Here is a 25,146-nt window from a genome sequence, read left to right on the forward strand (position 1 = left end):
CCAATTCTGAGATGGTTCTGAAAGATTTTTGTAAACTTATTATTTGGAGGGCTTTCAGAGTGCTATTGTCGGCAAAGATTTCGTCGATTACGATGTCTGAAGAGGTTGATCAAGCAACAAGGGAATTTCATACGGCAGTTGAAGTATATGCATTGGCTAAGAAAACAGCCATAGAAGCTCTTTTTGTTTTTCAGGGAATCAGGTAACCTACATACACATTGTTAGCTGAAATTTTTTGGTTTTCGGATGAATCTTGTTGGGGTTTAGTTGTGGGGAATTATGAAGAAGACCAGTTTTATATACAGTTTTTAATTAGAAGAAGAAGATTAGGGAATTTGATTGATTTTTGATTTTCATATTTTGATATTTTGATTTTGTCTGATCATGGTGATAAAAATCTTAAGCCAATATGTTTACATCAATGCCAAATTTGGTGGTGTTTTCAGAATATACTATTAATAGAAACCTGTCCAATTGTGCATGTAGTGATAATAATGTATCCTTTATTGCTGCATTCTTTGTGGTTTGCTGGAGATGTTTTACTGTAAATGGGTCTTGTCTCAGTTCGATCAAATATCTTTTTTAATCATGATCTTCTGAGGGTAGGATCAAATCTCATTTACTCTTTCTCATCTCTTAGCCTACCTCCTTATAATCCAAACATGAGTGAATAGTATATGAATATTAGACCTATTAATTTTAACCGGAAATTCTACTATTTAACTAAAACTTCTCTCTGAATTGCATTCACCGAGAACAACCTTCATCTAATTGTTCGTCATCCTTACTTTGAATAACTTCATTTACTCTTGTGAGACAAGAGAACCTATTTAGGCCTCGCGTCATTATACGTTTTTCAAGTTAAGAGAGCTTGTTATCCAACATTTAAAAATCATAGTAACTTGAGCATCAGAGAAGTTTCCCCAATAACCTCTATGGGTCACCCTATCCTTGTTACTTGTGCAACTAAAGTCATCACGAAGCTCTTATTACAAAAAAAATGTTAGACACTAAGAACAAATCTTTCGAGACTAATCTTCACACTAACATCATATCTAGTGCAAATAAATTGTATTCAATACTAAATAGAACATATTGATTTTAGCATAGACTCAAATGCAAACTATCTCGAATATAAATTTTCAATTGAGTTAATGCGACTCAAACTTGATATAATTCAACATAGTCTAATCGAATAAAAAATCTAACGCCTATTGTGCGGCCTTATTACATCCATAAAGGGACCATTGAATGATGTTTAAAAATTAAGATTTCAAAATATAAATGTCTCATTCTCAACGTTCTAATTACATAAAATTCTTTCTAAGCATGTACTATTCTATTCCATTTAATTTGTTTTATTTTTCAGTTTAATCCATCGAATATCTAATTAAAATTATATTTTTGGATATTACATTAATATTTTTAATTTGTATATTATCACTTATTGTTTAATATCTTACAACTTAAGACTCATTACACTTTATTTTTAAAACTCTATGTTAAAACTAAATTGAGCGAAATTAGGTCTGTTTTATACTGCAGTAACTCGTGAATAGTATGAATACAGTAAATGTAATATACTTTTTCCATGCACATTAATCATACTCACATGTAGATCCTGTTCCTGTAGTCCCTCGTTCAAACGTTGGGATGATAAAACACATAGAGATAACGCTACCTAATATTTGCTACATTTCATTTTGTACTGCATTTTATTTCGTACTTAATTTAATATACCTTTTCATATTAAATATTTTTATTTTGTATAAACGAAAAAGTATGAAAATTATATGTTAAAAAACTAGGTTATAAGAAGAATAAAACAAGATTTTATATGACTACATTATTTCTTATGCATGAGTCGAAATTACCGAAACAAGATTGGAGATAAATAGTATTACTGTAAAAATGTAGCGAGTATTATGGAACTAAAAAAGTAATACTTTCTCCAAAATGCTCTCAATATTTAACTTTTTATGCAATATTTAATTAATTTTTAATATTTTAATTATGTAAAATAAAAAATTATAAAAATTTGATATTAATAATCTTTACACTTAGATGAATCAAACTATATCTCACTTGATTATGTTATAACTTATTGATTAAAAATTAATCACAAATTAAAAATAATAAATAAATAGTACAATCTTTCTAATATTGTAAATAATTTAAAATGGATAAAGCATAGCATAATAGGAGCAATTATGGCTTACCAACCTATAAAATTTTGAGATCATTTGAAATTAACCTGAACCCATTATTTACCCAATGACATAATATAAACGTGCTAAAAAAATGGGTCTAACATGACCATTTGGCGACCTGGTTTCTTAATTTTGTTGAGCTTTTCAGTTCCACCTTTTTGATTAAGATCCAGTAATTTTTTAGTTAATATTTATTTATTATAGTCGAGATATTTGTCCTTTTTATATAAAAAAATCTTTATCAAAAAAATGTTATTATAATTTTTTAAAAAAAATTTAATGCTAAGAAAAAATATTCTTAATTTTTAGATTGATGCAAATTCAACTCAATCTAAACTGAAAATAACCCAACTCAAAAGGACTTCATTTGAAAAACACAAGTATACTTAAAAAGTTAAACGTTGAATTTTAAGAGTAAAAAATGTATTTATAAGCTAAAAGTTTCAATATAAAAAAGATAAAGCAATATACAAAATTATAAATGATTTTGGATTCTGAATAGAATACAAAAATTCCGTAAACTAATCTCAATTATAAATTAACTGTTCAAAAGAATTTTTAGTATTAAATAATTCAAAATATTATCATACTATTAGATTAGAGTAACATTCTCATAATATTCCAAGGTATATTGAGAAGATGAGTAGAACTTCTAATTATTATGAAAATGTTAACAATTTGAGTATTTAAGTTAATTAATAGGAGTACTAAATAAGTATTATGTTATTCAAATAATATGAACACAAATTTTCATTATTCAAGTGCTTATCTATCTAATAACTTAGGTACATGCATGCAAAGTTATGACTAACAAATAGGCTTTAGGACCATTTTTATTGAGCTAGTCCATTAAAATAATCACTTATAATCTTAAAGGGATCATTTACAGTTTTAAATTATTTATTTTTAAAATATTAAAATAATCACTTATAAAATTAAAGTAATCATTTACAATATTAAAATAATCAATTTAAAAGTAATTTAATTATATAAACTTATTACATAATGAAACAGTTTAAACCCGTTAAAGTATTAGTCAAAATCAAATGTGGGCATATGATGTTTGTAACACACAAAATTGTAATCCAAAATATTTGGTCCTATTTAATTCAAACCCTATTCATAAAAAGAGTTGCTGTAGTCAGTCCATAGCAAATTTAACCCTACCATGTTAATACAACAAGCTAAGTTGGCAACCTCACCACAACTAAATGGTGCAGATTTCATTACGTTTTAACATCACTAATTTTGGAACCCACCTAATCTCAATCTTGCATAGCAATTAATTAAGTTGATTTTAGATTAGATTGAGAGAGGCGTTCACTTTAGACTCTATTAAAATTAAATATCTTAATTAATTTATGTATAAATAAGTTAGAATATGTTGATATATATACACTTTATGTTAGTAGTTGTTATTCGATATTTGAATCTGTCCATATAAATTATATTGTGGGAATATTAAATAATCTATTGGTAATGGATTTAGAAGGTTGGTCTAATAAAATAGAGACAAAACTAATTTTTAAGTTCTTAATATTATGCAATAGTAATTCAAGCATTGTTAATAAACTTTAAAAAAAGTTAAAAAAAAAAAAAAATTTAACTTAAAAAAAAAGTTAAAAAAAAAAAAAAAGAAAGCAAGTACTAAGATACATGGGTGGCATGCATGAATGCCATAGCAAAGAACGATTATCTTACCTTTATATAATTCTAAATGCCATAATAAAAAATGTTTTAGGTGTCATCTTTCATTCATAAGTTATATTTTTTATTCTCTATTTTATTAGTCACACTCCCAAACTCATACTCTTTAGAATATAATTTGGTGTGCATTACTTTTGTAGGGTCTAAATTTATGCAAGCTTACTCATACTAGAAATGATGTATGTAGTTTGCTAATTTGATTGTGAAAGATTTGTGGAAAATAACAAGGTATTTTTGGCTACTACAAAGTAAGTATTTTGAAATTTAAAGTAGGTATTATTAGATTTAAATAAAGTAGGTATTATAATATTTAAAGTGAATATTATAAGATTTAAAGTAGGTGTTTAATTAAGACCCAAATTAAGTGTTATAAGCCCTAAAAATAGATGAAGTAAAACAAAAAATAAGTGTTTTAAGATCCTGTGCAAGTACCGTAAGACTTAGAATAGTGTTGTAAGACTCAAAGTAGGTGTTGTAATACTCGAAATAGGCGTTGTGAGAGTTAAGTAGGTGTTATAATATACAAAGTATATTTTTTTAAGATTTAAAATAAATGTTTTTGAATTCAAAGTAGGTATTTTATCAAATATTCTTTCATATGCATATATTTTTGTGTTTCATTTGAAAATATGATGCTTTTAATTTGCTAATCTTATTGTTTCTCACACTAAAAATAGTGCTGATTTGATGAGAAGTTTGAGTGCTATATTCTAAAACTTTTAGTTTAGTTTTTTAATTCTTCTTATTTATTTTAATACATGCACTATATTTTCTTAATGTTTTTGAAAGTTGAAACATGCTATAAGCCATAAGGTATAACGTTATAAAAACAAATACTTATCCCATTAAAACAAGCTAAATTGTTACTATACCACACAATAATAAATTTTTTAAAATAATTATTTATCTCTATTAAACTATTATTAATATTTATATCACTTCCCATTGAAGTAACTCTAGGTACTTAAAACAAATCTAAATGACTCGACACTTAATCTCGTAATCAAACTCGATTTGACCTCACTTTAAAAAATTATAATTATATAGAAATATATATATGAACACAAGATCCTATTATGAACCAACCCAAAACATCATCATCATCATCAAACCCAGTGTATCCCGCTTATAGGAAAACTATGATCAGGGTCTGGGAAAGGAAAAAAGACGGCAACTCATACCCATAAAGGAGAGTGCGGTCAAACAATCCCTCGGCTTAAGAACATGGCAACTACTCTCAAAGCCTGCAACTTACACACACTATGATCAGTACCAATAAATAAAAGAAAATAAAAAGGAAAAAAGATAAGATACAAATAAAAAATCAAAAAATAAAAAATAAAAATCAAATAGAAATAGAAAGGTATAAAAATAAAAGCGAAAAAAGAGCGATATGGAAACGACTAGGAACAAAGGCAACGACATGTAACTGGAATAGACTCAGTAATCTAAGCGTGAATAAGGCGTTGCCAGCTACCCCTATCCCTGGTCAGGTCCTCCGAGCGGTGTAGGTCATACAAGTCACTTTTAATATCTTCCTCCCATGTTCTTCTAGGTCTTCTTCGACTTCTCTTACCCTCCACAATAATGTTTTCGATCCTTCTCACTAGTGCATCATACATTTTTCTCTACACATGTCTAAACCATCTTAACATGTTCTCACGCATCTTTGCAGAGAGAGGTGGAACCCCTAACCTCTCTCTAAACTCCTGATTTCTAATTCTATTATTGTGTGCCCACACATCCACCTCAGCATACACATTTCTATGACATCCGTCCTTTGTTCGAAAACCTTTTTTACGAGCCAACATTCTGTCCCATACAACAAAGCCGGTCTAATTGCAACGTGGTAAATTTTGCCTTTTAATCTACTAGGGAACTTTTTATCACAAAGCACCCCAGTTGCTGCTCGCCACTTAAGCTAACCCGCTTGTATACGTAAGTGACATCGCCATCAATCTCCCCATAATTACTTTGAATTACCGATCCCAAGTATTTGAACTTGGACGTACATGCAACAACTTCTCCCCATGGTCACCTCTGGTTCACCTATCAATTCTGTCCCACTGAAGTTGCATCGCAAATATTCTGTCTTCGTACGACTTATGTGCAACCCTTTATCCTCCAAGACTGCTCCACTCTTTCAAATTTCTATTTGCCTCCTCCTTAGTTTCCGCGACTATAACGATATTGTCAGCGAATAACATGCACCATGGTACAGTCTCCCAGATAGATTTAGAGATTTCGTCCATAACGACTGTAAAGATGAAAGGACTTAGTACTGATCTCTGATGCAATCCCACTTTCATTGGGAAAGACTATGTTATACCCACCGGAGTAAGAATGTTGGTCGATACTTTGTCATACATGTCCTGTATTGCCTCAATGTATCTTAGGGAAATACCTAGGCTATCCAAATAATGTTTCGCGGTATGCTATCATACGTTTTCTCTAGATCAATGAACACCATATGTAGATCCTTCTTTTGCTTCCTATACTTTTCATTAGTCTCTTCAAAATATGAATGGCCTCGGTACTTGTTCTTCCCGACATGAAGCCAAATTGGTTCTCTCTAAGCATTGTCTCTTGTCTAATCCTTATCTCAATCACTCTTTCCCGCAGTTTCATTGTGTGGCTTAGAAGTTTGATACTTCTATAGTTTCCGCATACCTGTGCATGACTTTTGTTTTTATATATTGGGACAAGTGTGCTAATCCTCCATTCTTCTGGCATTTTGCTTGACCTCAAGATGAGATTTAAGAGGTTTGTCAACCAACGAATGCCCTCTTCTCCTAAACTCCGCCATACTTAAATCGAAATGTTATCTGGTTCAACTGCCTTTGTTCTCCCCATCTTTCTGAGAGCTTCTCCTACTTCCTCTGTGGTAATATTAATAATCGATCCATACTTAAGAGTTCTATAAATGTCGGAAGTTTTTTTACCCTCCTCCTTTGCACCCCTAAATTCGTTAAGCAATTGAGAAAAATATTAATGCCAATGCATTTCAATGTCTCCTTGTTAAGAAGCACTCGTCTGCCCTAAAACATCTAACCCAAAACTTAGAAGTAACACTTTCGCAAGTCAATGAGAAGGAGAGAGAATAAAAATAAGTAAACAAACAACAAAACCGCTTAGGTGTTGCCTAGTTGGCTTTAAATTTGGAATTTGCCGCGGTATAACCACTTCCATTCAAATGACAAAATCTTCAGGTTCGGATATTGTCTTCACTGCCGAACCAAACATCTGTTTATTAATCCGAACCTCACCTCTCAAAATCAAAATTCCCCCCTTTTCTCACTGTACGTCACTTCTCTATCCTTCTTCTCTCTCTTCCTTCATTTCTTCCTCGTGTCACCCTTCCCATTTTCTGCAACTTTAATTACTGTTTTTGTTCAATCTAAACTTAAATACGGCGGAAATCGTTCTTCAACTTCAAGCTTTTGATTTCATGGATTTTATTCTGTAAATTTATGTACAACAATGGCGTTTTCTTTAGGTTTATTCATGTTCAAGCTTTCGATTTTTATTGAATTAAATCTGTAAATTTCTGTATGAAAATGGAGATTACTCGAGGTTTATTCATTTCAAAACCCTAATTTTCATGGAAATTTTTGAATATTCAACTTATTTATATATATTGAAGTTTGACGTAAGTGCACTAAGGCTTTGAGCTTTTTTCTCTTGGTAAGTTCTGCTGTTGCGTCAACTTTTTTAGAGTATTTTCTGTCCGATTTTGTTATTTCTTCGGTCAAACTATATTTCGGCGTTTTTCTTTCAGTAATAAAGAGCTGCACTGTAAGAGAGATTTACTTAATTACTAATAAGATTCGATAAAAAAAATCGGATTAGATTTCTTATATCTAAATTAATGGAACTTAATTGATTTATTAAGCTATCTTGTTTGCGTGAATGATTTCCGATGATTAATTAAATTCTTTGGTGTTGTTCTCGTGTTCATGCAGGTTAATTGAACTGGAAAAACAATAACTTGCGATATATTTAATGCGGAGATCAACTACCCCAATCAATTCACATGCATATGGGAATTTTATTTAAATTATTAATTAATTTGTCGACTCTTCGTATTTTCTTAGTTCTTACTATGCTTCTACAAGTTTCTTTCGTTTTGTAATTCAGATCACACAAAATAAACTTCTATCCCCAAAAATACAGAAAGAAAAAAAAATCATCACTGGCCCACACTTTTTTCCAGCTACTATTTTTTTTTTTTTTTTTTTGTAAAATGATGATTTCTAGCTTTTGAAATCATTGATTTAATTTTTTATTTGTTCAAAATAATTAATGGGTTCAATTTCTGAGAGATCTAATTCTTCTTCTTCATCTTCTTCCTCAAATGGCCGGGAAATTGATCCTTTGTTGAGGGATTTGAGTGAGAAAAAGCAGAACTTTAAGAGGAATGTTGTTTCATTAGCAGCTGAATTGAAGGATGTTCGAACTCGTCTTGCTTTGAAGGAACAATCTTATGCTAAAGAAACCCTAACTAGGCGGGCAAGTGATTTTAATTTTGGATCTCAGTTTCATCTTTTTTCGTAAAGTATTCTTTTGGTGGTAATTTAATTTTGAATTCGAAATGATTTTAACCTTTTTGTTGTTTTGTTCATCTAGTGCAATTTTCTATGTGGGTCCTTAGGTTGATATGATTTTTCTATTTGTGATGAATAAAGTTTAAATCTTTGTTTGTATTTGGGAAAAAAATTATAGGAAGCAGAAGCAAAGGCAAAGGGAATGGAAGATGAAGTGTATAGACTACATAAAACCTTGGAGGAAAGAAATAAAGAATTACACTCATCAGCTTCTAATGCTGAAAAGGTTTCAATCATAGCCTATTTTTATTATAATTCTGTGTTTTAATTAAGCTCTTGTGCCTTTTTTGATTGATGTTGTTTGGTTAGGAAGAATAAAACAAAGTTTTTATGCTTAAATATTTTTTCTAGGACAATTTGGGTTTATTACACACAGGACATGTGTTGACTAAACTTTTGATAGATGGGTATGGAGTTGTTTTGTTGAATCTCCTCATATCATTGCCTAATCTTTTCAGGTCATCTTTTTGGCTTTACTTGTATGTTTCTGAGTGGAAAATGTAATTGGCAAGTAGGTATCACTTCATTCTAAAATATTGTCTCACTTTAGAATTGAGATGTGGCTTTGAGTGATTCAAGGTGTTATGTCTTTACATTAGTGCGCTTTGTAAATGTTGCCAGCACTTGAAATTGTGCTTTTGGTTTGTATTTTTCTTTTTATTTTTAGCTGTAAGATATTGTGGTTGTACTGTTATTTTTAACTTGTAGGTATGGGACTATGGGAGTATGAAGGGTAGTCCTGAGAGATTAAATAGGGTCGGAAGTGAACTTTTTTTGGGTCCTTGTTGCTGGATAAATACGCTGAATTTGCAACTTTCCAATTAGTTCTCATCAAAGAATATACATCTATTATTGTATCGCATAACTTATGCGCTTTTTGATAAGATAGCAGTTCAACGGAACTATAAAGTAGTCTTTTACTTTTAACTATTTTCTTAAAAATGACTATTATGTTGGAATATTAAAAACTTGTGTTTAGCCTTGATTAAGAAATGCTTTTTATGTCTAGGTTTGACAATTTAATTGTGATATTTTACACAATAATTTCTAATCAATAACCGTGATTTATAAATCACCACAAAAAGACAAAAATAATAATAAAATAAACCAAATAAAAAAGGTTAATTAAACTCACAAATCACCGTATCAAATTCTATCACATAAGGATGATTTATTAACTTTATAAATCACTGTTGTTTATTAAAACCTTCCCTATTTTACGTTGTAAAAGTATAAAGAACAATAAAAAAAACATCATTTGGAGAATTTGTAAAAAAACATTGCAGCTCAAGAGGAATAGAGTATTACTCCACATTGGTTCATGTAGTATGTAACAAGCTGTTGAACATCAAGCTCTAATTTACTGAAGAAAATAAGAGAATAGAAAAGTTACTGAATCAAATCATTATTATTTGCATGTATGTAGATGTTTACAAGTCAAGGAATCAATATGGTTGCTTGGTCGTCACATTTATATAGTTATACTCCCTCTATTCACCACAAGTGTCCCATTTACTTTTTGGACACTATTCATCTCGTACTTTTAATTTGTATTTTATTATTAATCTATAAGTTAAACATAGTCAAGTGGGATCTTGTTTGATTCGTCTCAATGCAAGAGTCATATCAGCTTTTCATAATTTTTAATTATACACAATTACAGATATGAAATAAGTGCATTTTATAGAGTGCAAAAAGCAAATGGGACACTTGTGGTGAATAGGATGGAGTATTAGATAGTATCATGCCAATTACTATTGCAACTGGTTAAAAGTGATGGTGTTTTTTTTGGTGATCTCCATAATCAATTCATATACTTCATTAGATTTCAATCACTCCCATGTACCATCAAAGTATTAATTCAATGTTTTTGTGTTACTTTTTACAAATCTTCTATATGGTAGTATATCTTTTCCCCTTACAACTCACAAGTAATTTTCTACTTAATCAATTCTAGAAACAATTGTTTTGACAATAACCGGTGTATTGCCTCTTTTTTGGAAATTTGTTTAATCTGTCAACCTAATTATTTTTGTTTTAAGTTGTTGAAAGGAAGCATTTAAGGCGGTAATTATATTCAATAATTTTTGTGGTTTTTAAGATGCTAATTTATGTTCTCTTCCCTTGTGATAATTCATGCCATATATTTTCATAAGTAAATTTAGAACAATTAATATTCAACAAATTCATGATAACCTATTCAAATTTCTTTTCTGGATGTTTTTAATACAAATTTTTGTAAGACCGTTAATGGTAGATGCTCGTTTAGTTTTTACAAAACTATCTACAGCCGACGAGAAATTGTTTTGTCAGTCCTGGGATCTTAAAGAAAGAAACCAACAAAAATCCCTGAATGTACAATTGTGGAAGAAGTTTCATGACATTGCACACTAACTAAAGGAGCAGATCATACGCCTTATGCTATATATGAAAATGTCTTAGCAATAGTTATGGGCTTGTAGCTTATTATATTGAGCATCTTGCACTTGCTATTTTTTCACTTGAAATTGTTCTTGTGCTTTAGTATTGCCCCACATGTCGCTCTTAGTTTTATTATAAGCTAATGGCCTAACTTTATACAGAATAGCATTTTTAGCTACTGATGCTGGTTGATTTGTTTATTTTATGCTAATTGCGTTTTTTTCATGAACAGTACCTCCAAGAGCTGGATGATCTTAGAGTTCAGCTCACGGTTACTCAAGCTGCAGCAGACGCAAGTGCTGCCTCTGCTCAATCAGCCCATTTGCAGTGTTTGACATTGCGAAAGGACCTCGATGAAAAGAACAACTCAATAAAGGAACACGAAGATCGTGTGATGAGGCTTGCAGAGCAATTAGATAAATTGCAGACGGATCTTCAAGTGAGGGAGCATTCACAGAAGCAACTCAAAGATGAAGTCTTCAGAGTTGAACAAGACATCATGGAAGCCATGGCAAAAGCTAGCATTAACAAGGATTGTGAACTGAGGAGAATCTTAGATGAGGTTTCCCCAAAAAACTTTGAGAACATAAATCGGCTTTTGTCTGCAAAAGATGATGAAATCGCCAAACTAAGAGATGAGATCAGGATGCTATCTGCTCATTATAAGCTAAAGATCAAGGAAATGGAATCACAGGTAGATGAACATTACTTAAGTGATGCTACATTCCTTTTTTAATATTTATTGATTCACTTTTGAGTTCCAAAATGTAATTAGAGTTTTGTTCGTAAATAGTTGGAGAAGCATCATAAGACTGATCAAGATTTAAAGAAGCGAGTATTGAAACTGGAGTTCTGTCTCCAAGAAGCTCGTTCTCAAACAAGAAAATTTCAGCGGGTAATTGCGTAATCCATTTTTACAATAAATTTAGAATTTGAAGTCATTTAATCTGCACAGTGAATTTCTGCAACCATTCTACTTGAAATGTCATGATACACTTTATCCCATTCCTGATGCCTGACTTGCCTTAGTTATAGTAGAGGAGATGATTCTCTCTTTCTCGAGGTATTTATTATGATTTTTGAATAATGAAATTCTTCCATAATCTATACCAGTTCCAGCACTTAATGAATTTGATGTTACTACCTCCTGTTATTTCATCGATTTGTAAAATTTCCCTTCCCCAAAATGGATTTTGTTCAATGCTAGTGATTCTTATGGTGGGAAAGATTTGGAGTTCTTCGACTTGCCATATACAATTTTCTGTCTGTCAAATTGATCTGTCTTTTGTAATCACAGATGGGGGAGCGAAGGGACAAAGCTATAAAAGAACTGAGGGATCAATTAGCTTTGAAGCAACAGCCTGCAGCTAAGAGTAATGAGAAAGAAAATTTCTGGGAAAGCTCCAATTTTAAAATTTTGGTTTCAATGTCAATGTTAGTCTTGGTGGTCTTTTCGAGGCGGTAATGTATTGTTAAAAAGTATATGTTGTAGAATGTAAGGGAACTTACTGTAGGAATCCATGATTAGAAATATTAGGAAAAACTACAGAGGCATATTGTCTGTAAAATAGAAAGGGCCTTTTTCCAGTTTTTGTCCCAAATTTCAGTTAGTAGATCTGCAGTGAACCTCCTTTTTTTACAAGTAGAATATTTTAGAGTTGGAACATGTGATCAGAAACACATCCATATGAATGTAAAATTTAGGATTATATATATGAGATGGAAAATCAAATTTCTCTACTATTATTGCCTTTTTATATTCTGTTGAAGTATTTTAGAATCACACTTTTTGTGCTGGATTGATGCTGAGTTGCATGAAGTTAACAGAAACTTCATGGGAAAGGCAACACAGGTTGGTACAAAATGAAAAAAAAAAACTGTTTTCTACCAAACTAGTATGTGCCAACCAAAGGTTTCTCAAAAGCCTTGGATGATTGATATTGGGTGATGTTCATTAAGCTATTTGCCCCATATATCAGTTGCTAGTCAGCTACAATGTGATAAAAGTACAGTCCGGTGCTCAAAGCGTTCAGAGCAAGGGTCCTGAGTACGGACCTAAAAGGGTGTAATAGGGGCAAACTTTACCTTGTGACCTTTACAATTGGCTGTTTTTATGAATTGAATATGTGACCTTTCAGTCACACGAGTCCTGAACGAATGCGCTGAGGCTCCCCTTCCATAGCTATAATGTGGTAATTGCAAACAACTAAAGGTGGTTCCTGTTATATTTCTTGCTACTGTTGACACTGCAATCCCTCAAAGACTGAAAGATTTAAATTGCAAAATGAACTACTCCTTCATTCCTCGTTTCCTTTGAGTTTGCCCCTTATCACGCGAAAAACTGGCACAGAAATAGATACGGGGCAAACTTACCTTGCAAGCACCACTCATGTTCATCAACACCCACTATATCGGTGATGACCTCGTGATAATTTCTCTGATCTTCAAGGTTTCTTTGGTCATATCTCGAATTATAAGCGAGAACACAATAGGGCAGGCATAATTGTATAAGCAAAGCAAGAAATTTAAGCATTAACAGGTTCAAAAGACTTCTGATGCAATCATAATGCACAAGAAAACACTTTTAACTACCTGTAGTCTCATGAATCTAAAAATCACCGTTTTTTTTATACATCTATAATATCATAGAATGCTGTGAGTCTAGCTATTCCTAATCTAACATCTCATAATTTAATTCTCTTCTCTAGAAACTGCACATAATCCAAGGCAAAATCGCTGGCAACCGATGCTGTGATGAAGATTTCTCAATACAAACTTATAAATACTCCTTAGTAATATAGCAAACTAATGTTGATCTCTACTATATATTTTGTCGTCTCAATCCCAAAGGTCGGATGGTTCTGTACAAGAGCATATCGTTCTTTGTCACAAGTAGATATTTGGGTTAACCTTCTGATTTGAAATCAAAAACTCGTACCCAGAATTAGTTTTCCAGTGAAGAAGAATGCTACCAGGATGCCGAGACTGATGTGTGGTTGAAGAGCACCTGATCCTGAGGGAAAAGAGTTCCCATTTGGAGGGCTATTAGGCGCGTAACTTGCTGGAAAGAGTTGACTCGGGTTGCTTGGAGTTGTCGATGATGATGGAGATCCATAAATGCTGCAGAAACCAAAGAGAGCAAATTTTACTACAGGTAATCGACTCTGTTCCCGGATCATCCCCTCCCCAACTTCAGATAGAAAAAGGGAAAAACAAGCATGCAAGAAATGTATCTTGTGTGAAAGTGCATTTGCCAAAAGAAATTAAAAACTACCTCAATTAAAAGTTATAAATCATTACCACATTCAATATGTCCAACACCATAAAATGGCTTCCACTTAAGTGCGATTTGGCCATTTGGGGAGTCGGATGTATGCAGCCATGCCCTTGTTTGTGATAACAAAGAGGCTGTTTCCGATTGATCCTTGGTAGCAAATATCATCTTCAATTTATGTAAATAAGAAGTGCACATAATTTAATGAACATTATAATAGTCCTTTATAACACTTAACCAAAGAAAAATAAATCTTTGACCCCATCGGAACAAGGGACCACGGTTATGGATCAATACGAGAGTTAAAGCTGATCAACCTAAATGATCCATCGGAACAAGGGACTATGGTTATGAATCAATATAATAGTACAAGAATGTACACAAAATCATGAAGGATGATTTGGTATACCACAACAGTTCTTTCCAATTTCTTTCTCAAAAAACTGATCAACCAAAATGATCCTTCTCAGCTAGTTAATTAGTAAAAGCTATTTATATTACTGAGGCAAAGAACATAAAATCAAAGTATTTTTTTCATGTTCATTTGCAATGGTCTTAGAAAAGTTAAAAAAAGTGCTAAATTTTCATGCTTAATAGTTAATAATCCATCTCATTTTCAAGTAGCAGCTAATAAGATATCATACCCAGATGCTGGAATCCCATATGGTGATCCATTTGTCCCAGTTGAGGATGTTGTTGTTGGTGTTGGAACTGTTGTGGAAGGGATCCCTGTGGCTGGAGGAGAGGTTGATAAAGGCATAGATGTTCCTGATCCTGTTGCTGATGATGGGTAAATACAAGTACCAGTACCTGATACAAAATCCCAAATTTCCACAATTTAGAACATTCTAGAATCACATTTCACCAACATACTTGTCAAAGGACCAAAACCCTAAAAGCTCCCAATATATATAATATACTCTGGCACGTTCACGCTAGAGCCTTTTGTTGGAAAAATAATCCACATTTGATCAACAATTAGGAGGTTGACTAACATATAAGCTTGATAGGCTACTCCTCCAATTACCAATTAGTTTTAGAATGGAACCCCATCGAGTTTGTATGTAGTCAACTTTTCTCTTATGTGGGTTTTGTAGTGTACAGGCCCAATAATAAATTTATCCCCTTTTGGGCTAAATGCCTAGAAGTGTTGATGTAACACAAGTTTCCTTAGTCGTATGTGGCACTAAGATATGTCAATGAACCAATCAACCAAAAGCTTTAAACCAATGGTTAAGCCCCGATATATGTTATAAATCAGTATCAATCTCTTGAACTAAACTCATACTATTATCAGAGAAAAAAGAATAATCCTTTAGCTATTAAGTAAAAACATACTAGGATTAGTGTTGACCAGCACTGCAGTGCCCCCAAAATCACAACTTGTAGAGGAAGGATTCTTCTGGAAATAGCTATTAAAAGCAACAGAAGCATGATTCTCAAGACTATTAGGATTATAACAACTACCCCCTTCTTGTATTGTTGAACAATCAGCTCCACCAATTCCACAAGCATAATTTAAAGCATCTTGAAGAGCAGTTTCTGGTGCACCAGTTTTAGCAATACACCAAGTTTGACCTGGAGTTATAGGAGCATTTGTGGGCTGATTTACAGGATTAATCACTGGTGTATTACCAGGATTTACAGGGTTAGTGATTGGCTGAGTTGGGGTAGTTGTTGATGGAACTATAGTTGTAGGTGTTGGTGTAGGAAAAGGGTTTACAGGGGTTGGGTTTGAAGCAGGAACAGTAACAATTGCAGGTGTAGGAGTAAATGGTGGGAAATTTGCTGGGTTTGTTACAGGACTTGGGTTATTTAATTCATCCAATTTTCTCACAAACTTTTCTTGTTTACTTTTATCATTTGATGATGAATGAAATCTATCTGTTTTTCCTGCTGCTGCTAATCCTCCTGCAAATTCTGACTTGTTTAAGTGGTATGAAGTTTTAATGATCTTTGACAAAATAGTTTATCGGACAATTTTAGCTTATTTTGATGCAAATAAATGGTTGGGTGATCAAACGCTAATATTTGGTAAATTAGCTAATTGAATAAGCTCTTTTTGAATAAGTTGTTCATAATATCAGGTTTAAAATCAACTGACGCTATTAGCTATTTGTCAAACGATATAAAACTAGTTCTAGATTTATAGCTAATAGTACTATAAACTACTCAACTTATAAAACTAGTTCTAGATTTATAGCTAATAGTACTATAAACTACTCAACTTATAAAACTAGTTCTAGATTTATAGCTATAGTACTATAAACTACTCAACTTATAAAAGCTCTGACTGGGTTCTAGGAGGGTTGAATGAGGACAGACAATATCGACCATACACTTATCAAAAGAGATAGGAAGGTTGCAGCTAGTTAGACCCTTGGCTCGACAGTACTATATTGTAAAAACTACTATTGGGTATAAATTTTGAATAGTAAACTTACCAGATTTGGAGATGCATAGTGAGAGAAGTAAGAAGAGAATGTACAAGGAATTTAAGCTAGCCATGGAAAAAAGAGTTAGACGGTTTTGGTGGGTTTTTGGGAAGATACCCAAATGAGATTTAGAAGTAGAGAATGCTTTAGAAAATAATGATGGGTTTTAAGATTTATAATTATAAGATCACATTTGGAAGTACAAAAACTGAAAGTGAAATGGGTATGATATGTTTTGATAAAGAAGAAAGAGTAGGGTAGAAGAAAGGGGAAAGGGATTAGGGACCCAATAAAATGAATATTGGAATACTATTTGTTTAGGTGCAATTTGGTGCAATAGAAAAGGAAAAGACAGTTGCTTTGTTATTGGTCATGAAAGATGAAGATGCATGTTCAATTATTCACCAATTATCATTTTCAAGAAATCATAATAAATAAATTTAAATAAAAAAGATACCAGTCACCAGAGAATAAAAACAGAGCATTATTATGTTGGTATTTTCAGAAAGAATAGTATGAGCATATGGGAATATGGAGATAAGGAAGAATGTAGATTTTTATGGTCTTATGGGAGCTATACAAGAGGCATGAGTTCACATGGAAGTGATGGGTATTGGCATTTGGCCATTGGGAAGGATTTTTATTGCGCAGAAGGCATGACATGAGTCACAAATTTACTGCTCGGCACCTCCTCTTTTGAGGTGGGGACAATCATGAGTTGGTAATAATGTTTTTCCTCTTATCAGAAACGTGATAATATGAGCTAAATCTTCTTGCTCTTTTTTCATAATTATTTGGGGGTAGGGGTTTTTATTTTTATCTGACTGTTTTTAGATCCGAGCTTAAAATGAGTCTAAACCTAATTAGGTTAGGTTTAGTATTGAGGATATGTGCACTCCGCGGTATACTTCAGATATTTGGTGACGGTTACATTATCATACTTTCAGCAGTTTCATTATCTTTGGTGACGGTTTGGTATATTTGGTGACGGTTACATTATCACACTTTCAGCAGTTTCATTATCTTTGGTGACGGTTTTTTTTACTAATTCTACGGTTACCATCTTGTATTATATAAATATTGATTGGAGTTAATGAAAGGACAACACAGATTATTCCCGTATTATAGTTTTCTCATGATATCGGAGCCACGTTAAACACTAATTTTTCTCATCCGTCCTTGGTGTGTCGTCTTCGCAAGTCTTTGTATGGTTTGAAACAAGCCCCTCGTTGTTGGTTTGCTAAGTTGGTCTCTGCTTTGAAAGGGTATGGTTTCTTACAATGTTACTCTGATTACTCTCTTTTCACTTATACTAAAGGCACAGTTCAAATAAATGTCTTAGTATATGTTGATGATCTCATTATTTCTGGTAATAATTCCGCTGCCACTGGTGTTTTCAAAGCATATCTTAGTGACTGTTTTAAAATGAAAGATCTGGGTTGTTTGAAATATTTTCTGGGTATTGAAGTTGCTAGAAGTTCACAGGGTTTGTTTCTTTGTCAACGTAAGTATACGTTGGATATTATTTCTGAGGCCGGTTTACTTGGGGCGAAACCTTGTGGCTTTCCTATGGAACAAAACCACAGACTTGGTCTAGCTACAGGAGATCGCCTTTCCGATCCTGCGCCTTACAGACGGCTTGTGGGTCGTCTGATTTATCTTACAGTAACTCGCCCAGATTTAGCATACTCGGTGCATATTTTGTCTCAGTTTATGCAGGAGCCTCGCATTGATCATTGGGAGGCTGCAATGCGTGTAGTTCGGTATTTGAAAGGTACTCCTGGACAAGGTATTTTGTTGAGTGCAGACAGTGAGCTTTCTTTACAGGGGTGGTGTGACTCTGACTGGGCGGCTTGCCCTCTCACTCGTCGGTCTTTGACAGGTTGGTTTGTGTTTCTTGGGCATTCTCCAATTTCTTGGAAGACCAAGAAACAACATACGGCTTCTAGATCATCTGCTGAAGCAGAGTACAGGGCTATGGCCGCCATTACTTGTGAGTTGAAATGGTTGAAAGGTTTGTTGTTGAGCTTGGGAGTTCATCATCCCAAAGCTATTCCCCTTTTTTGTGACAGTGAGTCTGCATTGCATATTGCCAAAAACCCGGTTTTCCATGAGCGTACGAAGCACATTGAGGTTGATTGTCATTTTGTGCGGGATGCTATTTCCGAGGGTTTGATTACAACATCTCATGTTTCTACTTCTTCTCAATTGGCGGACATTTTCACTAAGGCTCTCGGAAAGTTCCAATTTGAGTTACTTATGTCCAAGTTGGGCATTTTTTAACCCCATGCTCCAACTTGAGGGGGGGTATTGAGGATATGTGCACTCCGCGGTATACATCAGATATTTGGTGACGGTTACATTATCACACTTTCAGCAGTTTCATTATCTTTGGTGACGGTTTGGTATATTTGGTGACGGTTACATTATCACACTTTCAGCAGTTTCATTATCTTTTGTGACGGTTTGGTGACGGTTTTTTTACTAATTCTACGGTTACCATCTTGTATTATATAAATATTGGTTGGAGTTAATGAAAGGACAACACAGATTATTCCCGTATTATAGTTTTCTCATTTAGTCATATCAGAAAATTTTGTTATTTCTTGTATTATCACCCATCAATCATTATTCTATTTATGTTTTCCTTCCTGATATTAATAAATTTTGTTTTTTTGTTTCGGTAGATATAGTTAACACAATGTTAATGAAGCACATGGAGTATATATTTGTGTAATTTATATTATTAATCTGTCTATTTATTTCTTGCGTTTTGTTTTCATTATAATAAGAAGAGCTTTATTCTGACCTTACAAGATTACTTTCCCTTCTGGTTGTATATAGGGGATTATCCAACCTAGAAGTTTTAAGGCAAACAAACATATTCATTTGGGTATGGCTTCTTATTCATATTCGATATTCTGGATGATAGCAAGTTTGGTTGGTAAAGTTACACAAAGGTATACTTAAGAATTAGCCCCTGTGGAACTTCGACTTGGGCTGGCCAGAGCCCTACCCCGTAAGCTTTTAAAATTGATTTAAATTTTTATTTAGTCCCTGTAAAATATGACTTAATAATTTAATTTTATGTTAAGGGGTCGCCCTGTAAAAAATGGTTAAAGATTTGCCATGAGAATCAAATTCTTCTCATTAAGCTTTGACAAAAAGTTATGTCATTCTATATTAGATAAATACTAGTACCATGTACGAATTAATTTTCAATATAAAAAATAAAAAATGACCTAGCCACACAAAAAGTACGACTTGCCTAGGACAAGTAACATTAACTCAAAATTAAAATCGATATTTTTAGATTTGTGCCTATATTGTGATTAAATTAATTAAAACGAAATTAATATTTTTTCATTTTTAAATAAATTAAAATTAATCGACCGACTTTAGCTTTGTTAATAATGCACTTACATTGATTTAAGCGATTTTAACCTTTTTTATTTTTATAATTGAATCGGAGTTAAATCGATTGACATTTCTGATTTATGTCTACATTGTACTGAATTTAGTTAAAATGAAATTAATGCATATATCTTTTAATTTATTTAAGTAATTGAAATAAATATATCAACTCACATTTTAAATTTATTTCTTATATGTATTTTCATCAATTAAAATTAATAAGAACGAAAATTCATATATTGCATTTACGTTAAATAAGTTATTGTTTGTGAGGTTTAGAGTGTTAATTGAATGTAGAGAGTCTTTAAAAGAAAGGTAAAATTAAAAGTTTATGAAAAAATAAGGGCGCAATGAAAAATGGTGAAACAATAAAAAAAGTTAAATAAACTCATGACGTCTATTATTGAAAGTAGTTTTGAAATCAATTTAATTGGAGGGTTTGTTTGTTTTGGCCGTAGAAGACAAATATCTTTTGCATCCACCAAAAATGACAAGCACCAAAAACAAATATTATATAGGAAGAATCTTAACAATATAAAAGTATTTATCTTTTATTGTATATTTACTACGTCTTATTTATTTTGTATTATTTCGAATTATTATGTAAGAGTTTATTATTTAATGATGGAAAATAAATAAAATAGAAGAGTACAAAAGAGTCAACTATTGACAATAATAATATCAGTGCTTTAATTCCAAAAGATTGAGGTTGACTATATAAACCGATAGAGCTATGTATGATTATAATTAAATATAATTAAATATAAGTAATAATTAATCTTATTAATTGTTGTGAAATTTATATAAAACCATTAGCAATTACATTCTTTAATCAAGTGGGATCGAACCATTAACTCTTTGTTTATCAACTTAATACATTAATTTAGTTTTGTTCATTGTTTGGTATACTATGTTTTCACAAGATTAAATTAATTTTGTTCAGCTTAATATTGCATATAATAATTATTATTGTCAATTTCACTGTCACATTTTCGCCATTTGTTAAATTTTTAATTCAATTCGGTTTAGAAAAGTACTTTAAACGGTAGGTCTATAAACAAATACAATAATATAGAAGTTTAATTAATTTTAATGTGGTACATAATAAATAAAAGTTAAAAGAAATATCTCGTGTCAATATAAATGAAAATCTCAAAATTTGCTCGACACACCATACCATGTATAGTATTGATATACAAAAAACACAACACACTTGTCTCAATCTAATTAATTAAGACACCTTTTGTTTTGATTTGTTGATTATACTTAAACGTATTTGATCCGATATTTATCCGACCTTGTAACTGAACCTGATTCTAACCCGACTTTAAAATAAATTTATAATTATGTGAAAATTAATATGGATTACACTTTGACCATAAAATACTAATTGGCTAAATTTTTTACTCTTTTGACAATCTCGATCACATGTAGGTAGTAATGCAATTACTTTTGGCCAACTTCCAAATATAATCACATTAAGATTAGAGATTTGTTTCTTCACAAAAAAAATAAATAAATAAATAAATAAAAATAAATAAAAATGTTAGAGATTTGTAAGGTGATCTAATATAAGATAAAGATGGCTTTTTAGCCATTAAAAAGGGGTGGGCAAAGTCATAAAGATGCCTTAACAACGTGTATATACGACATTTCTTTAATATAATAAAGTTATGATGACATAAATAAGTCTCATCTTTTTCCTACTTGGCCTTTATTGAGGGCAGCCTCATGCAAGTTTATGTGTCATGCAAAATATTTGTTTTTATAATATTTTTTTTTATTAGGTAGGCCGAGAAAAAGAAAGTGTTATGTGAAAATTAAAATTCAATTACTTGATTGAAAAATGATATATAATCTCCAACCGAAATGTAAGTCGATTATTCATATCTTATATTGAATATCTAATGATTTGGTAGTAAAGATCTTGTTTTCTAGTGTAAGTTATACTTGTGAATTAGTGATGGTGTAATTATATGACTAATATGAGTTTGGATGTTAGGTAGTCATCATCATGTTACTTAATCGCCTATAATTAGTACCTACTAGTGATTTTTATTACTAAAACTTAAAAAACATTAAACAATAGTAGAAATTCTAAAATAAAAATTGGAATTGTATGCTTTGCACTATGAATTAAACACCAAATCTTAATAGTCTATATCAATATTTCATTATACTAAAGTTATATGTTACTCACACCGTACCTATAGTCTCATGTCTCATTAGAAAGGATTTGGAAGGATCAGATAATGAAATAAACCTTATCTTGTGGTTGACCTATAACAACAAAAAATAAATTGTTTTCAAATGACTTTTGATAGCAATAATGATCATCAATAATTTTACATACATAACATGATTAGATAGTTTAATAAGAGCTTTTAATACAATAAACAAGAGATTTATGAACAAAGTATATATACGTATGGACTCATCAAGTTGCCAAGTAGTTGGGTTTAAACACAATGTAAACATCCTCGACCCTGATTCCGAGCATGGTAAAGTCTATTATAGATTTATTGTATACTAGTTTTATTATGTATTATTTCTCGGTCTTCATTTTCATTACCAGGTTTATTACTTTCGACTTCACTAATCCGGCCAGACTCGTTACTTTGAACTCCACTAATTTATACTCCTTGTCTGACCTTAAACTTGATAATTGTGATACATCACATCACTATGGAACACTTAGTGCAAACCCAACGTCAAAAATTTAGGATAAGGTATTATTAAATCATACAGTAAACACCATGTACGTATTTATGTTCAAAAGGAGCACAACTCCATGTTCCATGCACCCAATCCCAATTAAATCTTTCAAGGAAAAGGTTGTCATCAAAAGTATTGTTGACCATAGCCGTTCTTCTTGTTCAAATTTAAAACATGGTAGGGCCAAATCCCATTTCATCTCGATAAGTTTTCCTAAATGTTTTCTTCTTCTTAAAGGGTTTCCTTAAAGCAAGAAAGCAAACCCTAAGATGGCTAAAATAGACCAATACATTTAAGGTAAGTTTAGAATAGGTGAGGTTGGTTAGTCTAATGGTTAGGATTGTACCTTTAATTTAGATTTTGATGACTAATCTTTGTTAGTACGAGTTTAATTTAGTGTTTAAAGAGTGTATTTGATAAATGACTTTTTTTATTTACTTCGTAGTTAGTTTTTAGCTTTAAAATCTTAAGTTGGTCAATCTGTTAAAAAAATATTTGGTAAATAATTTTTAAACCAACTGAATAATTGTTATTTCTAGGTGTCATAAGTCAATTTAAACTCATAATAATGCCTCTAAAATCGACTATTAGGAACCTAATGAATTTGGAAAAAAATATCCGAAAACCCTATTTAAGAAATGGACAATTGCAAGAATAAAGCAACAATAAATCAACACACACAATTTAACGAGGTTTACCCGATGTGGGCTACTAGAGGTTGCATCAATCTCTACAAAAATACATAAAAGTAGATTGAGATGGTTTTTACATGTACAGAGAAAGTCCATCAACACGTATGTGAGAAGGGTGAAAAAACATCACAATTGTTGGAAAGAGATAAAATTACGTTGGGATGTTGTATTTGTGACCTAGGCTTCGGATAGTTACCTACGCCTACACCTATGTCACATATGCCTTGTTTATTGTTCTGGCCTCTATGATTAATTTTATATTTCTTTGGTCATGTTATTAACTTTAATTTTTATCTAGCATTGTCTTGTCATAAATTTTTATCTTGTCTTGCTTTGTTTTTTTTTTTTTGCAGGTCTTTCTCGAATCCAAAAACTCTTTATTCGTTTATGGTTCTGATTCTAAAGCTTTAAAACACCTTTTAAAATCGACTTAATTTTGGTAAGTTTTGAGGGTAAAGCCAACGAATTTATCATCTGCAACCACAGCTTAACGTTTTCTATTACTCAAATGTTGCATTATTGCTTCCCAAGCATTGCTACACTCATACGCATTGCACTTCCATATGCCCACACATGAATTCAAGACTCAACGCACCAAAACTTCAACAACAATTGACTTTTAGGTAAAAATTAAATTACTATAGCAGAAGTGATTTTATTTATTGGCTTTTGTCTTTTAAACCCACATTTTCTCTAATAAATATTTTTATCAGCCAACAAATAATTATTACCAAACTCTTTCATAATATTTGACTTAAAGAGTTTCTTATCTTCTATCTAATCACATCAGCCAACAAACCGATAGTCATTTGTTTAACAGATCGAGAATCTTATAAAATAAAGTTGAATGTAATTTTAGATGAGATGATAGGAGAATTTAGCCCAAAAACAAAAGTAGTCTTTTATGTGAGATATTTCAAAAAGAAGGATTATATTAAGAAGTGATTAACAGATAATAAGGCACTACTTGTGTTAGTATCTTGGTTTATTAGTGGATTAGTGCATTTGGTGCTGCTTTGTTTTAGATTACTTATCCTGTTCTCCAGTCCTGTCAATTTCTCTCTTTTTTTTTTTATCCCAATAAGCTGATTGGTTTGTTTTCCTTTTCTCCAAGTGAAATATTGTTCATAAAATGTGCTGATAGCATCATACATCATACATATTGGAAGCATGCATGCACATTCAACTTTTGATTTTTGAATATATCGTGTTATCATGTACTGCTTTTTTCCTCCATTTAAGTAAGATTATTTACAAATTTTTATAGGAGACGGTCTCATCGTGATTTAGTAGCGGACTTAGGATTTAAAACATAGGTTGTGAGCTTAATCAAAGCGTTTTAATTCTCATTAACAAATAAAGTATAACTTGAAAAACAACAATGTATGTAAAATGAAAAGAAGACAAAACTCAACTGACTCGTTACAAGAATTAACAATAGAGCATTTCTTGGTGATTTTTAATTTTCTTATGTATAACAATCAATGAAATCATACACAAATACAAAAACTCTTATGTATAACAATCAATGAAATCATACACAAATACAAAAACAAACTCTAATTCTAAATTGAAATTATCATAAATTAAAGCAAATAAAAAATTGCAAATATCATAACTTAAAGCAAATAAATTCTAATTCATGAACAAATAATACCCAAATAAATTGAAATT

The 25,146-nt window shown here is 31.7% G+C and overlaps 2 protein-coding genes across 3 annotated transcripts; one reads left to right on the top strand and one right to left on the bottom strand.

Moving 5' to 3' along the window:
* Positions 1-67: 67 nt before the first annotated feature.
* Positions 68-12,685, top strand: LOC130828438 (nuclear envelope-associated protein 2). Of its 2 annotated transcripts, none has more exons than XM_057694427.1 (6): positions 68-202; positions 7,880-8,430; positions 8,644-8,747; positions 11,175-11,636; positions 11,736-11,837; positions 12,240-12,685. In XM_057694427.1, the coding sequence occupies exons 2-6, from the start codon at positions 8,220-8,222 to the stop codon at positions 12,405-12,407; spliced, it is 1,047 nt and encodes a 348-aa protein (XP_057550410.1). In that variant the 5' UTR covers positions 68-202; positions 7,880-8,219; the 3' UTR covers positions 12,408-12,685. The 2 variants fall into 2 exon arrangements, with proteins under 2 accessions (XP_057550410.1, XP_057550409.1); XM_057694426.1 differs by lacking the exon at positions 68-202 and adding an exon at positions 7,119-7,601.
* A 45-nt stretch (positions 12,686-12,730) lies between these two features.
* LOC130828439 (PLASMODESMATA CALLOSE-BINDING PROTEIN 4-like) lies at positions 12,731-17,231 on the bottom strand. Its single transcript, XM_057694428.1, has 4 exons — positions 16,661-17,231; positions 15,555-16,127; positions 14,861-15,026; positions 12,731-14,062 (listed from the first exon to the last, which is right to left on the bottom strand). The coding sequence occupies exons 1-4, from the start codon at positions 16,722-16,724 to the stop codon at positions 13,867-13,869; spliced, it is 999 nt and encodes a 332-aa protein (XP_057550411.1). The 5' UTR covers positions 16,725-17,231; the 3' UTR covers positions 12,731-13,866.
* Between the last annotated feature and the right edge of the window lie 7,915 nt (positions 17,232-25,146).

Source organism: Amaranthus tricolor, chromosome 12, assembly GCF_026212465.1.
Source record: "Amaranthus tricolor cultivar Red isolate AtriRed21 chromosome 12, ASM2621246v1, whole genome shotgun sequence".
In the NCBI taxonomy this organism is placed as follows: domain Eukaryota; kingdom Viridiplantae; phylum Streptophyta; class Magnoliopsida; order Caryophyllales; family Amaranthaceae; genus Amaranthus; species Amaranthus tricolor.

Excerpts from the sequence above, each read along its gene's own strand:
- LOC130828438 (XM_057694427.1), top strand. The coding sequence starts at position 8,220 with ATGGGTTCAATTTCTGAGAGATCTAATTCTTCTTCTTCATCTTCTTCC. Across the intron at positions 8,431-8,643 it reads AACCCTAACTAGGCGGGCAA|CAGAAGCAAAGGCAAAGGGA; the intron begins GTGATTTTAATT and ends AATTATAGGAAG. Across the intron at positions 11,838-12,239 it reads AAACAAGAAAATTTCAGCGG|ATGGGGGAGCGAAGGGACAA; the intron begins GTAATTGCGTAA and ends TTGTAATCACAG.
- LOC130828439 (XM_057694428.1), bottom strand. The coding sequence starts at position 16,724 with ATGGCTAGCTTAAATTCCTTGTACATTCTCTTCTTACTTCTCTCACTA. Across the intron at positions 15,027-15,554 it reads GCTGGTCAACACTAATCCTA|GTACTGGTACTTGTATTTAC; the intron begins GTATGTTTTTAC and ends ATTTTGTATCAG. Across the intron at positions 14,063-14,860 it reads TATGGGATTCCAGCATCTGG|CATTTATGGATCTCCATCAT; the intron begins GTATGATATCTT and ends TGGTTTCTGCAG.